The sequence below is a fragment of the Poecile atricapillus genome, chromosome Z (assembly GCF_030490865.1).
Source record: "Poecile atricapillus isolate bPoeAtr1 chromosome Z, bPoeAtr1.hap1, whole genome shotgun sequence".
Lineage (NCBI taxonomy): Eukaryota > Metazoa > Chordata > Aves > Passeriformes > Paridae > Poecile > Poecile atricapillus.
The window spans coordinates 82031243-82047284 of record NC_081289.1 but is presented as its reverse complement, the minus strand read 5'-3'; the positions used below and the strand labels follow the sequence as shown (position 1 = coordinate 82047284).

Genomic DNA, 16042 nt, shown 5'->3' with positions numbered 1-16042 from the left:
GATCATCAAAGTACTTTCACAGACTTCAAAAGGAAACTATCAGGCTTAATCTTCAACTAAGTGTGTCGGTATCTACTGAACCATGGTTTCAGGTGGGGTTCTCTGAACTGGCAAGAAGAGTCCATACCATTCAAAAGTACAGCTTGTTTGCATAGGGGTACCCAGCAAATCATACCTGCTGCATTTGTTCTTCCTCTGAAAATATCATCATATGCCTTCCATTGAGGAGTCACCTGGTAGGCATGGATGAACACCACAAAAACCACCACCAGGCACATTAATGGCACCAGAGCAGCAGTAAAGAGAGCAGCATAGGCATTTGGAATGAAACACCTGATGGAAAAAAAAAAGGAAAAATATGCTGTTAATAAGCATAAGAGACACCTTGAAAGGCTGTAATTAGAATACAGATAGAAAATATTGTCATAAACAAATATTTTTGAAAAAGGATATGCTTTGCAAACCACAAATTCTTTAACTCTGTTCCCAGAGTAACCTTGATAGGTTCCTTTGTGCTCTGTTGGTTCTTACCCCATCATCATATCTTAAGGAGAGCTTTGCTCTTACAGTATGCATGTTATATTTAGCCTAATCAATATTGGAAAAAATTTAAACTTGCAATGAAAAAAATTATATTCTAACAAACTATATGCTGCTATATTAATTTAAAATGATCATTCTCAGTCACCAATTTCTAAGAGGACATAATGCAATTTTTTGCACTTAGTTCCTGAAAGCACAAATTAAATTTTGAAAAATATATTTTTTATATAAATGACTGTGTCCTAAAGACAACATAAGTATTCCTTCTCATGTTGTTGGAAATAACATGTCATTTGCTTAGAGAAGCCAAATGTGCACTCCTTCCTCCTTCCCCCCCCCCCCCCCTTGTTTAATCTCTCCTTGCCCTTTTAATTTATTTAAGTTATAATTATTTTTAAAGATGTGTCCGGAACATGAATTATCCCTGAAAGAGCCAAATTATACATATATGATGATGACTTGAAGAAAATGGAGATGATAGTTATAGAGATCTTTCAGGGGTATGAGAGACCAGGGTTTTCTGTGCTCTCCCTGGAGACCAGTATGTGCTTTACAGACACTGACCTACCCTTGAGATGACGCACAAGAGAGCAGCCCAAGAGACGGCGTGGGAGTCAGCATGTCTAGAGATTATGTGGTCACTGCTATCCCTATTAAGAGGGTGTAACTTACCCAGCCATTCTGTTTCTCAGGTCAGCCCATCTAAGCTTAGCATAGATGCTGATGTATGCTGATGTATGATCTATGTCTTGTAGGTACAAGTTTCACTAACATACCTGGTTGGATAAACCTGGGTTTGCTTAGGTGTACTTTCATACACTGCCAGAAAGTCAAGACTGTATCCCATGTTGTCTCTTTCAGAACAGCATACTAAGTGAATCCCAAAAAATAATGTCCAGCTCTTTCACAGCTCTCTGCAGAATGCAGAGGCTCAATCAGACACCAAGCTTAGATATCATCTGATAACATAACTGAACAAGTAAGCATCAGGGAAGTAGGAACTCCGCAATGCAATTCAGAGTGTTTGTTCCTTTCCTCAGAGAAGAGATACTTCAGTCTTTACTCATCTTGAGGGCCTTCACTGGACTTTGTACTGTCTGTCCATGTCCCTTTTGTACTGAGAAGGCCAGAACTGGACCCAGTACTCCAGGTGTGACTTCATGAGTGCTGAGCAGAGGGCAAGGATCACCTCCCCTTGACCTGCTCTCAACACGGTTGATATGGGATGCAACAGCCTGCACATTTCATCTTTCTAATTTTTACTGTTTCTTAGGTATGAAAATTATTTTTGTTTCACAAATGCATTCTTGAGGTGGCACAATTAGCACTAAGAAATGATATCATATTACCACAACCTATGCTGATTTTAATGATTATACTGAAGGCAAGAATCTTAGCACAAGAATAGTCTCCTATAAAATCATATTTATGTTCTGAAATCTGTACATTTTTCATCTTGATGCATTTTTGTATTTCAAAGATAATATATATGCTAAAAAACTATCAGAGTTTCTCAAAACTTTATTGTGAACACTGCTTTATACTCAGTTAACAAAAGCTGTATAAAAATGAAAACCTACAGAGATGGATCACTTTTACGAATACCCTTAGGTACTTGCTCTAAAAAATACACTTTAAAGTTATGTAAAGAAATACACAAATCCATATTAATCTTCACATCTTACTTTGGATTTTTTTCTTGAAGCAATGGTGTGCAAGTTACTGATAACCACATCATCCTGTAAGATTTATTAATATATAGTAATGTGATTATATATGTTGACAGATATATTTTATTATGGAAATCATATGGGATAAAATTACAGGGACCAACTGCAATTATTTCCTGCAGTATAGCCTTCCAGCAAGTTCCTTTTTTCTTTTTATTTTTTTAAAGACCCTATATTTTTGTAAGCTTTTTGTTTTGTTTGTTTTGATTTTGTGTGATAGCAAAAATACCAACTAACCAACCAACCAACCAACCAACCAAAAAACATCTATCCATTGATATACTGATTTCTGCAAGAGACACAAATAAACCAAACCAAACCAAACCAAACCAAACCAAACCAAACCAACAAACCAAACAAACAATAAAATACACCAAAACCCAAAATTGTTAGCTTCTTCAGAGGTTCTCTGTAATTTTATTGCAAAGATTCTGTGACTTCCTAGTAACACTGCCAATTATCAAAGTGTATTTTTTTTCTCTCACACTTTTGAGAATTTTTGCTCACAGCTTAGGTCTTTCTAGCATTGAAATGACAGCTGTTTAGCTTTTGTCCCAAGCTGCCATGAGTCTTGCCCTTCTTGACTATTATCTGACTGGAGGATCCAGCTTTTGTTCTGTGCTGACTGCTTTGCTTTGACCATTGACTTTGTTGATGTCTAATTTTGTTCTGATTGCTATAAATTTCTCTGTTTACTTTGTGTGAGGAGTTGAAGAATGCAATTGCATGTTTCAAAACACTATCCCCATGAGAAAAGTCATCACAACAGGAACTTGAGATAAGCACCTTTTTATGGAAAGCTGATAACAGAAACTGATGGAACATTTAACTAGCCACCATAATTGCTTGTATTTTCAGTATATCAATTACTGTGATTTTTTTGTGTTTTCATTGGCAGGAACTTTTTGGGAAACCAAATATTAGTAAGATTATATAAGAAAAAACACTTAATGTATTGTTAGTTTGATTTTTGCTGCGTTTTTTTTACTGAAAAAATAAATGGTGTGGGAAAAGCTTTTATTTTTATCTTATGGATGTATTCTTTTATTTCAACCAATTGAGAATTAGAAAATTCAACCAAATATAGCATGGGAGTTGGTACAAGAGTTTATGCATATTGGAATCATGCATAATTTTCTGAGTTCTGCCCCAGAAGCTTTTTTTACCATGACGTGGCAAAATTTTTCAAAAACATCAGAAATATTAATAATAATAACCTAAATGATCTTAAAAAAAACAAAAGAAAATATTACATGGGAAATTATCGAGTCCCTCTTCAGGGACAATTAGAATGATGGGCAGCCATGGACTGAAAATGGGTCATGAATAAAGTCCAGAAAAGCCTTTTACCAGCTGTCAAGACCTGTGACTGTTTTTGAAAATACTTATATTCACACATTAATATGCCAGATCTACTGTTAAGTTTCCTAGCATGTGTCCTAAGAGAATGTTTTAACCTCACTTCACTTCTTTTATCTGTTTCAATCAATGCAGTAACTATAGTACACTGTGGACCACACAAGATTCCAATTCGTGGATGCAATTTCCTTTAGCAAATTGCGAAGGAATGTAATGAGAGCCCTTTGGCCACTGAAAAGAAAATGAAGAAATAACAACAGTAAACGAAAAAAAAAAAAAAGAGAGATACGTGGGTGCGGAGGAGCCTGCCGAGCCGGAGATCCTGGCTCTCCCCTAGAGACAAGATACTTCTCTGTAAGAGAGACACAATGTATCGCTCCCAGGGGTCTTTGAGTTAGTTATCTTAAACTGTTGTGCCTAATTGGTGTTCCCCCCTGCTGTCCCACCCCGATACAGGTATCTCAGGCTTCCCCCCGCCCCTCTCCTCTCCTCTCAATATCCCGGGTTTTCCCCTGTTCGGTGGATTCGCTGTTGCTAGCTCCCTTCGCCGAAGCTCTGCCTGAATAAAAGTTTGTGCTTAGCAGAACGCTGGACCAGCTTTCTTGTCCCTGCTTCCTGTGTCGCCTGCCCGCCGCCGCTGAGCTGAGCTGAAATCACTCGACTGCTGCTGAGCTGAGCTAAAATCACTCGACTGCTCGAAGCTGCTCATGCGCTTCAGCCCACCCCTTTTCTGGGCTGCCTCTAGAGAAGTCGCGGTGCTCCGGGCTTTCCATCACCGCGGCAGAGAGAAACTAAATCTGAAAGGGAATTAACTTCACTTATGACCCCACCAATAGTAGCCACAGCTTTTGTTTTGTGTCAAAATTAAATCACAACAGAGCTTTAATCTATCCTCTGGATAACTGAGTATGTTTGTCTGAAAGCCTTTTTATATAAGAACCTTTTTTATATGAGAACTTTTTTGTATTTTGTGTGAGAACTGTGTGTGCTAAAACTTGTTTTCTCATGGTGTGTAGAATTATCCAGTGGGACAAGAATGCAGGTCCCTTCCAAGTCAGAATATTCTGTAATTCTGTCATTACTTACAAAATTCCTCCAACTATATGTTGATGTGGTTGAGAAAGAAGTCTATTTTGAAGCCTTAAAGTACGTGAAGATGCACCCTCAACAAACCCACACACGCTTGTTCCAGTGTGCAAAGGTAATAAATTGTGCTGCAAGACATGGTCATCCCCTGGAGTCTTGGCTGACTGAGAAAATACACATTGTAACACTAGACGTGTATTTGTTTGGGATACCCCTGCATGGAATTTAAAAATCAGCACTTGCTGTGTAATTCTGCAGCTAATTTCAAGCCCCAAATATATTTCATAGACACCTGAACTTGAAAGACGAGCCACTATAGTGCATCACTTGGATTAGTTTAGGGATATTCTGATGAAAAGTGATGAAGCCTAACTCCTCATGCTGCTCTAAGGTGCAGGATAGTGGTCCCATCCATTTGCCCAAACTTTGTCTTTCACTGTTCATCAGCAGGAAGGACATAACAGGAACTTAGTTCTTCAGAACAAAGCTGAGAATGGATCAGTAATACATATGCCCAGATATGGTGCCCGAAAGACACGTTTCAGGTTTAAGGTAATTTTGGTGCCCACAGCACCAGTAGGTCCTCGGAAATAATATGTGGCCGGCACATGCCTTCAGTAATGGACCAGATATGAATAGAGATTTTAACTGCTGTTAAAAAGCAGTTCTAACAAGTGTCAAAAATGGCTTTACAAAGTCAGTTTGTATCAGATATGTTCTGTTAAAGGAACAAGGGGTACATAAAATATTAAATCTTACTGAAATAGTGCATTCATTATTACCACTCACAATGCAATGTCATCAATTGAAAAAGCCTGAGACAAAGTGAAAGAAATGGCTAATCAGACATCAGAACTTTTCCAATCGCTCTAAGACTGGCTTCAGGAAATTAGCCCCAATACCCAGTTAAAGTTCATATTCTAATCTTTTGGAGCTGTGGCTACAGACAATTGAGTTGATGATTGCGACTGGATTTGTATATTTAATTATTGGAATAGCTGTTGTATATTTTATGATTACTGGCATTATTACTTCTGTTGTTTCTTTCTTTTCTCCTTTGTCTTTTTTATGTATGCATCACCCCCATGGATAACCCATGAACTGAGGAAAAGTCCCTGGAAGACAGTATTTGAGTCATGGGATGGCATGAAGGCTTAAAGAATGCAGTCACCTATCTCAAGATAATGTCCCCATAATATAAGCCACCATAATGGAATTTGAGATAAGCACAAATAGAAAACAGAAAGACATTAACTCTAGGCCTAATGGGCCTAAGGTGAAGATTTGGAATTAATACACCAGGCAAAATTCTGATGTGCAGACTGTGGGGACTTAAGGCTTATCTGGACAAAAAATGCACACAGTGAAAACTGTGAGAAAGGATGCACATGTCAGCCAAATTTGTGGAAACTGCACCTATGCCCCATGGATTCCCTGGACTTGGGCTGCATAAAAGTCGTACCTCCAGGTGAGCAGCAGGGAGACCACCACCACAGAAGACCAGGATGCAGAAGGACCAGCGGGATGCTGCAGGAATCCATGTGGTGAACATATCTTTTTATCTTATGCTTAATCTCTCACACTATTTCTTCCCTCCCTATCCCCAACCCCCTACCTTCCTGGTCATTTGTTTGGTTTTTTTTTTTTTTCTCTCTACCTCACATTTACTGTTAAATTAAATCTGTACTACTGACTTCAGTGTATGGTCTCATTTACTCCTTAATTTGGGCAGAAGCATCTCTCATAATCAGATCACAATACACTGACAGTAAGATATTCCCACTGGTTGTTTCTCCTTCTACTCCTATCTAAACTCATTAAATTTCATCATCTTCAAGACTTCCCCTTGAATTCTCCCAGTCTCCTATTTCATGCATGATGTCACTTTAAACAGTATTTTATTTCCATCTCAAATTTTTCTAACGTAACAGAACAGAACATAAAGCACATTTTCAAAAGCTCTGTGTATGTCTGTAGATGTGAAAGGTCTGTTCTACGAAAGAGGCTAAAAATAAATTTAGAAATAATTGTCTTTAGTATGCTTCTCCTCCAATGTATAATTCCATACTAGTATGTAAAGATTTGTTACTCATTTTACAACTGGAAAAAAACCCACAATATTGAAACTAATCAACTCTTTTTCTTTCAGTATGAATCAATAAGACATTTAATTTACATATTTTTTTCAGGCCTAGAATGATGCCTAGAAATAGCTTTAATACATACAATAATTTTCTCATTGATGACTACTGCAGATGTTCATTTAATTGAAATTGATACTTTCAAATACAACAAACATGGAAAGATTAGGGGAAATTAAGAGATCAAAAAAATTAAATTTCTTTTTCTTTGGAAAGAAGATGTAACTTCAGAAAATCATATACATTTAAATATATACACTGATAAAAATTCCCTCACTTATTGTCCAGAGAATAATTTTTACCTTGATTTTCCTTTTTTTTCCCACCTCAAATCTATTGAAGCAGATTCTTCTCAAGGAGGTGAAGCATGTTATCTGACACTTCAATTGTTTTTTGTAAAGTCTCCTGTGATCTCTTAAAACATCACACTTCCTAAAATCTGAAGAAGTATTTCAGCTACATATGATATGGAAGACCATTTTTTTTTTTCCTCTAATACTTTTAAAGGAAACGCAAGAAACAACTGACAGCAAGTATACTAGAACTACTGTTAGCACAATTACATAATTAAATTATAGAATTTAATAAAATTAAAGTAATAATTAATAGAGGAAAACAGAAATAAATAACAAGCAACATTGTGAAGGAAATAACAACTGTTAAAAAATGGAAGGACTGACATTCTTTGTTGCCTTCTGAGCAACAAAGTGTTAAAATGGTAAAATTTTGAAATTGCTCAGTGGGGCAAAAACAGTTTCATTGCATTATTGCATTGTCTTGGATTCCAAGGACAATCTTTTTCAATTGTATCTAAAAGCTATAAAAGACTAAATTTGACAAAAAATTGCAAGTGTCCTTATCTATCAAACATCTGGTGTTCTGAGACACTGAGCTTTACAGTAAAACGTCTTGCAGCAAACGAGAAAAATATACATTTATTCTAAAATGGCACTCAGGAAAACAATGACTTTAACAACTGTTTGAAACCAAGTCAGTGGTAGACAAACCTTCCAAGGAGATAAACATATTGGCTCTTCCAGTGTCAAAGCCTATTCAACCTGATGAATTAACCTGATCAGATTATGGAGTTCCACTGTTCTTTCTTTTATGTTGCAACAGCTACCCGTTTCCATAAATACATTAAACAACAATATAACAACAGATTCACAGGAACCCACAATGGTTTGTATTGGAAGGCATCTTAAAGTTCATCTTGTTCCAACTGTGCTGCCATGGGCAGGGACACCTTCCACTGGACCAGGTTGCTCCAAGCCCCATCCAGCCTGGTTTTGAACATTTCCTGAGGTGGAGCATCCACAGCTACTCTGTGCAACCTGTTCCAGTCCCTTAACATCCTCACAGGAAATATTTTCTTCCTAATAACTATTCTAATTCTCTCTTATTTTTCCAGGGAAAGAAACATGCTTTTGTTGTATGTGTGGGGTTTTTTTGGTTTTGCTTGTTTGGGGTTTTTGGGTTGGTTTTTGTTTGGTTGGTTTTTTGTTTTGTTTTGGGTATTTTTGCTTCTTTAGGGTATTTGCTATTTGGCTGGTTTTTTTTGAGTTTCTTTTTGTTTGTTTTTCTTAAGAGAAAAGCTTATGCTTCTATGAGGTAATGTGGAGAAAACCATATGGAAAGGGCATGCTAAGCTTATTATGGGTAACATCTGAGGTGGTAGTCATTAGTTCTTGAAAAAATTCAAGCCACATTAGCAAAATTTCTGTTTCTATAGTAGGCAGGATTGTAGAGATTTCTGCATTATAAAAAAAATCACAGTGCTGAAGGCACACAAGTTTAAACTTGTAGTCTTCAGTCAGCTTCATACAGTTTTCTATACACATTAATAAGGGTTCATGCAAGACCCTGGAAACAGACTTCACACTCTCTCAAATTAGTGAGACTGAGTAGAAGAGTGTGGCCCAATTTGGTATGCTTTATGGCTACCTTGGAGGATGGAAGGTGATCCAGCATTTATTTGGAGGATTTTATTAGCTTTACAACACAAATAGGAGCTACATGTGTAACAATGCCACCTTGCTACCTTCCATTGCGGCAAGCACTGGCCTGTGATACAACTATGGAATAGTTTAAAACAATGGAGAATTTTAAAAACTTTTTGAAGTGCCACCAGAAATGACATGCTGTCCTTGCAAGCCTTTACTAAAGGAAATTCTGCTGTGGCTGAGAACTAGAAAGCTTTGCTCTCTATAAAAAACTTCTCTCCATATTATACTCTACATCACTAGTGCCTAATCGCTGTCTAGTGACAAAGGACAATAATCCTCTGCAATAAATCTGCTTCAGTGCTTCACAGCACTTCCTGAGAGAGATCATTACCCAATATTAAGCGCAGGTCTTTATTTGTGCAGTATACACAGGTTATGTCTTATCTAAGCCAACATGGCTGTGGGAAACTGTTATTTTCCTCGTTTGCTGCAATATTTCTTTATATACTGTAAATTGATACTAGTTTCCTGTATGGTATTCTTTTAAATGGACAGACCTAGCCTGGAAATATTTTGCTATTAATACTTTTGCCTGGATCTTTGGTCACACCACTTAACTGGTGTATTTATTAAATTATGGATTACAGCATGTTTGATAGCTTTTCTTCTTTGTGCATGGCTAAGGCAGAAGGATTTTATGTGTTCTTAAGATTAAATTGCTTAACATATGGGTCCAAATTATGTATGACTTTATTTCTATAGCACAAAATTGTTGACTCATTCTCAGTTTACCATCCACAATACACACAAGATCTTTCTGTGGAGAACTGGTGAAGAGCCAGTTATTCCACATCCTCTTTCTGCAAAGCTAATTATTCCTGGGAAGATACAATTCTTTCCACATGTTCTCACTAAAAACTGTACTATTTCTTCAGAAGAGATCTCAGATGTCAATAACATTATGAATTTTAACCGATTTTTAATGATTTTTTTTCCCCCAGCTTTGTGCTGTGGTAAGTTTGAGTGGAAATTCCTTCACTGCAGGCTTGTATTATATGAGATAATAAAAATAATATGTTCCAGTTAATTAGTAACCAAGGCAGATGTTGAAAAATATTTAAAAGGCATTTTGAAGTAATTCCTTAAAACATTTAATCTAAGAATTCTGAAAACATGAGAACTGTTAACAGTCATTTTCAATATGTCTTGGAATATAGTGCAGAATTTGAGATTAATAGATATATACTAATATTTCACTAAAGTCAGAAACCAAAAAAAAAAAATAGGAGACATGCTGAAACATTCAGCTCATGATCAAGATTCTTTTGGACAACAGATTACATCAGGCAAACTTGTTTTCATTATTTCACGAGTTTAGATGTTTGGTTTATAAATGGACCTGAGACCTCTTACGCTATTTAAATTACGAAACAGGAGGCAACACAAAAATGCAGAAAAGGAAAGTAATGTATAACACATTCATACCAGTGCCCTCACTAGCTACTTTTATTTCCGCAGAATAGAATCTGGAAATCACTACACACCACAATAAGAATGACAGGAGTTGTAATTTTACACTGTTCCAAAGAGGTCATACTTGAATCTACAAAGAATTGTCTATTCTGCAACACACATGAGGTAAACATTCCACTCTAATCAGTCTTATAAACACCTCAGAAGGCATGCTGTGCCTGTGTTGTGGTTTAATCCTAGATTGCAGGTAAGGATCACTTGCTCACTCCCCCCACCTGCCCTCTCAGTGGAGAGAATTGGAAAGGAAATGTAAATGTTGTGGGTTGAGTTAACAAGTATTTAATAATGGAAAAAAAATAGTGTAGTAATACTGAATATGATGACAATGATGATGATGATAAAAAAGGTGAAGATAAAAATAGCAGTATTAACAATAATAAGAAGAAGAATGAGAGACAGTAACTAAACCTGGAAGAAACAAGCAATAAATTATAAAACTGTGTATCACCACTGACTAATGCCCAGCCCATTCCTGAAGAACCATCTGTCCCCTTCCAGGTCACTCTCCGTGTTTATATACTGGGTAAGACGTCCTGTTGTGTGGAATATCCCTTTGGCCAGCTCGTGCTAACTGTCCTGGCAATGCTCTCTCCCAGCTTTTTGTGCAGCTCCTCACTGGCATTGAACAAAACACTGAAAAGTCTTGGGCTTAGGGTGAGGACTATGCAGCACCAGCCAAATCATCAGGTGTTAACAGCATTATTTTCATCCTGAATACAAAACACACAGTGCTGTGTATCAGCTGCTATGAAGAAAATTACATCTGATTAGTCAAAACCACAACAGTCCTGTTTTAGCAAATTTCAAGAACATAAACTGAATTAAAAAGTTCACACTAGAGCTATGAATGCCACCAGAGGTCTTATGCATTTGTTCTGCTCTGAACACATGGAAAAAAAATACTTCTGGTATGTTTTGGTTTGTTTGGTTTGTGGGACTTTTCATAATGGGAAGGGACACTTACTGGGAAACTACAAGTAGGCAAGGAACTGGCAGTATACAAATAGGCAAAAAGCAAAATTTGAATACTTCATGTTGTAATATATTTTGTTTGCTGGAAAACACATGCTGAGGTGCTTAAACTTTATCAGTATTGGCAGATGGCTGTATCAGAGTAGTCTCTGGAGGGACTATCTGTACTTGGCAGACTGAAAATGATCAGGATTGGGCACCTTAGAAGGGCAACTAAATGAAAATTATAAATATACTTTCAACTTCAGGAACTAATGCCTGGTGAAAAAACCCGCAAAAAATACTTAAAGCACATGCTTTACAATGAAAGATGTTAGAAAGCTCTTGTTTCTTTACTTGAAGCATTTTTTCCAATGAAACCTCTGAGGATGAGTTCTAAGCTTTCTTTTCTGGTGAACACTTGTTAAACATTTCCTAGGCAATAGAGAGTTAAGCCTAGAATGAAGATCAGCTGAGCTTTCTTCTTTTCCACCATAGATATTTTCTCAATTTTATTCCTTTTCTCCTTTCCTTTCTCCTCTTCCTTCCTCCCTTTACCCTTCCCTTTCCTTTGCATCACCACTAACTGCAAGCTGTGCACAGGAATAGGATGGACAAACTATGCACCTGCACATATACAGAGAACTTGTCTACTATGATTTTTTTTAACATCTTTTTTGCTATTTATAGCCACTATCAACTAAAACATTGCACAATCCAAACCACAATCCTTCCGACGTCCAAAGATGAAACAACTCCAATTTAACAATGCAGTGTTTACTTTAACCAGTACCCAAAAGTGCATTTATCAAAAACTCTATTTTCACTGCTAATATGTCTTACATCCTGCTAGTGGTTAGACAATCTCTCTCTAAAGATTGGCATAAGACACAAACACAAGAATTCTAAAACAACCCATCAGCAAAGATTTTCTTTTTGTAGTTTTCTTTGAAAAGGGCAAATTGTATTCCAATACAGTAGCCACAGAGGCATCTAAAGCATTAAATTTTTTCCCCTAATCCTTCAGAAAGCAACCTTTTTTGTTCAGATGTGCTCTAACTAATAACATCATGCAGATCATAGCATTGAGTAATCATTCTGTTATTTATACTTACTATATATTAAGCCTAGGCTAAAGAGGTTAGAATTTCCAACTTGCATCACAGAAAGAAAACTTAGTTGCATAAAACAATTTCTACAAGGCTTTTGAGAATGTTAGTGTAAGATCAGAAAGTACAATAAAGGGATCACAGCCACCAGGAAAATACTTAGACAGTCAGGTCTCTCTGTTTCTATAGAAGCATCTGTATAAAAGTATAGCTTAAAACAACATTTTGCCACAAAATATTGGTCCAGTGTTTGCACAGTAAGTCTACTCAGGGAAGTGAAAAGGAAAAACAAGAATCTGACTTGTTGGGGGCATCCACTAGAACAAATCTAAGGATCTATGATCAAGCATGGATCCTCTTTCCATCCAAAATTCCTAAGTCTGTTTTGCATCACTCCACTTTGGTACTTTTAAAACAGTGCCAAGGTAGAGTTTGTAAAGAGGTCATTATGGACGATTCTTGGTAGGATTGAACTCCTTCTATCCTCTACAGCCTGTCAACACTACTCAAACCCTACTTACTTTACTCTAAAGCCTTAGAGCTTTCTGGTGGATTTTCCTTTGGCAGGATGCCAGGTGGTCTCCAAGCTGCTCTATCACTCCTCAGCAAGACAGAAAGGAAGGGTGTGACAGCAAACAAGATGAAAAAAAACCTCATGGGTCAGAGAAATACAGTTTTATAAAGCAAAGGACAAGGTTGCATGTGGAAGAAAAAGGAAAGACTTGTGGTCTACTTCCCATCAGCAGATGATGTCCTGTTACTTCTCAGGAAGCAGAACTTGAGCATGAGTAGCAGTTACTCCACAAGACAAACATCATAACAACAAATGTGTCCCTTTCCTCCTCCTTTCTCTTAAGTTTTATATCTGAGCAGACAGGATCTATCAAGGAATATCCCTTGGGTCAGTTTGGGTCAGCTGTCCTGGCCATGTTCCTCCTTTGATCTTGCTCACCCCCAGCCAGAAAACTCCAGCTACTATAGAAAAAAAGTCATAATAATATAATATACTGCAGTTACATAATGACACGCATTAAAAGGAAGGCTATGGATACCTCAATCAAAATATGACTAAAAGGCCATGGCAGCTGTACTGAAGCTGAGCACTAATGGTCAAATGCATTCTGCATTTCTCACATCTCTTTATTCATAACAAACTAAGAAAATATGAATAACCTTGGCAAGTTTTAGGAGGAAAAAGTGACATTTTGAGTAAATTGAACACTCTAAGGCAAAGCACAGTGGTATTGTGACTCAGGATGACACAGTATGCCCTCTTTCATGACTCAGTGCTTCAGTATGAGTACACTGAGCTAGAACCTGACTGGGGTGACTTTTCTACAGGACTGAGCAGGGAAGAATGATTTTGCATTGGTCAGCAAAAACTAGAGCTGAATCACAATACTCTAAATTACACTTGGCATGTTAGAGAAGCTGTTCAAGCAATGGAGGCTGTTTGAAATGTGGTCTGGGCTTATATTTTGATCAGTTTCCAATATGCAAAGGTTTCTTTAAGCAAGAGGTTCCTCTCAGGAAATAGATTTTGGTTTTGTATACTTAGCAACAAGACAGTAGCTAATAATAACAGGAGGGAGCTATCTGATTTATATTTGCATGAGATAACTACAAAAAATGGTCTGATAGGGAGATGAAAGCAGCAATGGTTTATGACTGAATCAAACAGTACATGGGAGCTTTCGAAGAGGCATGACACAGCTGACATCTTACTGACATTGCCTTGGCAGGATACGGTTGCCACAGGCTCTCTTACTTTTTTTTTTTTTAATGATTTGCAAACAAACAGCATGCTTAACCCATGTTTGTCAAATTTTATGGATTGCATCAAATTTTAAGCTGAAGCCAGATTTTCCTAATTTGAGTTTCAGAATAGTATTATAAACCAGTTCAAATTCGAGATTATTTAGAAAAAATCTTAGAAATGCTTTTGTTACACACTTACACAATTTAAGAATTTTAAATGCTATTTATATATGTAAACACTCTTCTGAGAAATAATTTCCTAATCTGCATAAAACTGTAGACAGCTGTGAGAACTGAGTCCAAAACACAAGGAATTGGATTTTAAAATCTGACTGCACTGAATTAGAAGGTGCATGATGATTAAAGAAAAAACCTTGGAACTGTGGTGGAGTTACATTTTATGAAGAAAAAAGTTTTTTTAATATTAGTGGGTCCAGTCCCCAGGAGTGATCTGTGTGTGTAAAGCAATTCTGAAATTTAAGGTGACAGACAGAACAGCTGCAAATATTACACTTCTCTCTGCATTATATGTATCTGAAGCTATTTAAATGTCAGCTCCTGTTGCTTCTAGTCCTGAAAAAAAAAAAGTTTTTTGTAATTTACACAGTGAATTTGCTAAAAATAAGAAGGCTTTCTACCAGCCAGACAAGACATTTAGGAAACCTATGAAAATGTCAGGTAAAAGAAATTAGAAATTGAACAAAATGTACCAGCATTTAAAAAGACTTCTCAGAGCTGTTTTGTTTTTTTTAACCTAAACAATGCAGTGTTCATTGAACTTCTACCATAAGCTCATGTTGGTGCTGTTACTGATAAGCAAAGAACACTAATACAAATATATGTTCTTGCTGATAAGTGAACTACAGGCACCCCTTCCTGATACTAGCAAGAGTTTTTTTAAAACCTTGTCTCAATTCTGACCATCAAACAATGCAGCCACAAAACCTCTGTCTCTGTTATCAGAGGTTCTGCAATGTGTAGAGTTATGTATATTTAGCGTTTTCATAGTGCCTTTTTTGCCTTGCTTTGTAAACAGACACATCTCTCAGTACAGTGTGTTCAGGACACAGGGCAGGGTGGAAACTTGTGGTGTTTCTGCTCTGGAGGAAGTACCAGTTTGGTTTCTCATAACCAGCCTCCAAGACCTACATATGTAAGCCTGCAGAGTGCAGAGGCTGCACCACACTTGTTGCAGTTTGAGTACTCCTGCCCACAGCAGCTCTTTGTCAAGGGTTTTTTCCAAGGCTGTGCTTTGTTAGCCACATTGTTGTGCTGCAGGAACAGACTTGGAGCTAAGCTGCTTCTTGCAGCTGTGGGTGCAGAGATGTGAAACACCCCCTGTGCAAACACAGCCTCTCCCCCAGAATACCTGTCCAGCTGGAGGTACAAGTTCACTTCTGTGTACCTTCACAAAAAAATCTTATTCTCTGTATGATATGCAAGTTCTTCATAAACACATAGCCATGATGTCCTACCAGCTGTTTCCCATGTTATGCATCTTCCTCCATGGTAAGTACCATACAAATTCTGGTGTGAAAACGGTGAAAATTTCTGATTCAATTTTCCCTATTTACCTAAGAGAGAGGGTGTCAAAGAACTCAAACCAGAGGGAAAAAAGATTGTATATACCTAAAAAACCATTTTGAAATAGAAAATGAAAAGGTGAGTGCTTTCCCTGTAGCTGCATGTAAAGAATTCCAACATGATGTTACTCTTGCTTTTGTTTAGTCACTTTTCCTCAAAAGAAAATAGGGGTTTTCTCTAGAATACAGAACACCATCTGCTCATGGGTCAAGTTAAGCAAATCTCAGGGGACTCATAATAGCTGCCCCAAAGAATCTCGTGCAGCTGTGAAACAAGTCACACCCTTGTACAAGTACGTTTTG

At 37.2% G+C, this 16042-nt stretch overlaps 1 protein-coding gene across 1 annotated transcript in view; it reads right to left on the bottom strand.

The window, feature by feature from the left end:
* The window catches only part of ADGRV1 (adhesion G protein-coupled receptor V1), a 255005-nt gene that overhangs the window by 54506 nt on the left and 184457 nt on the right, over positions 1–16042 (bottom strand). The window contains exon 86 of the mRNA XM_058825861.1: positions 176–333. Coding sequence (XP_058681844.1) covers positions 176–333 — 158 coding nt within the window. The remainder of the gene's footprint in view (positions 1–175; positions 334–16042) is intronic.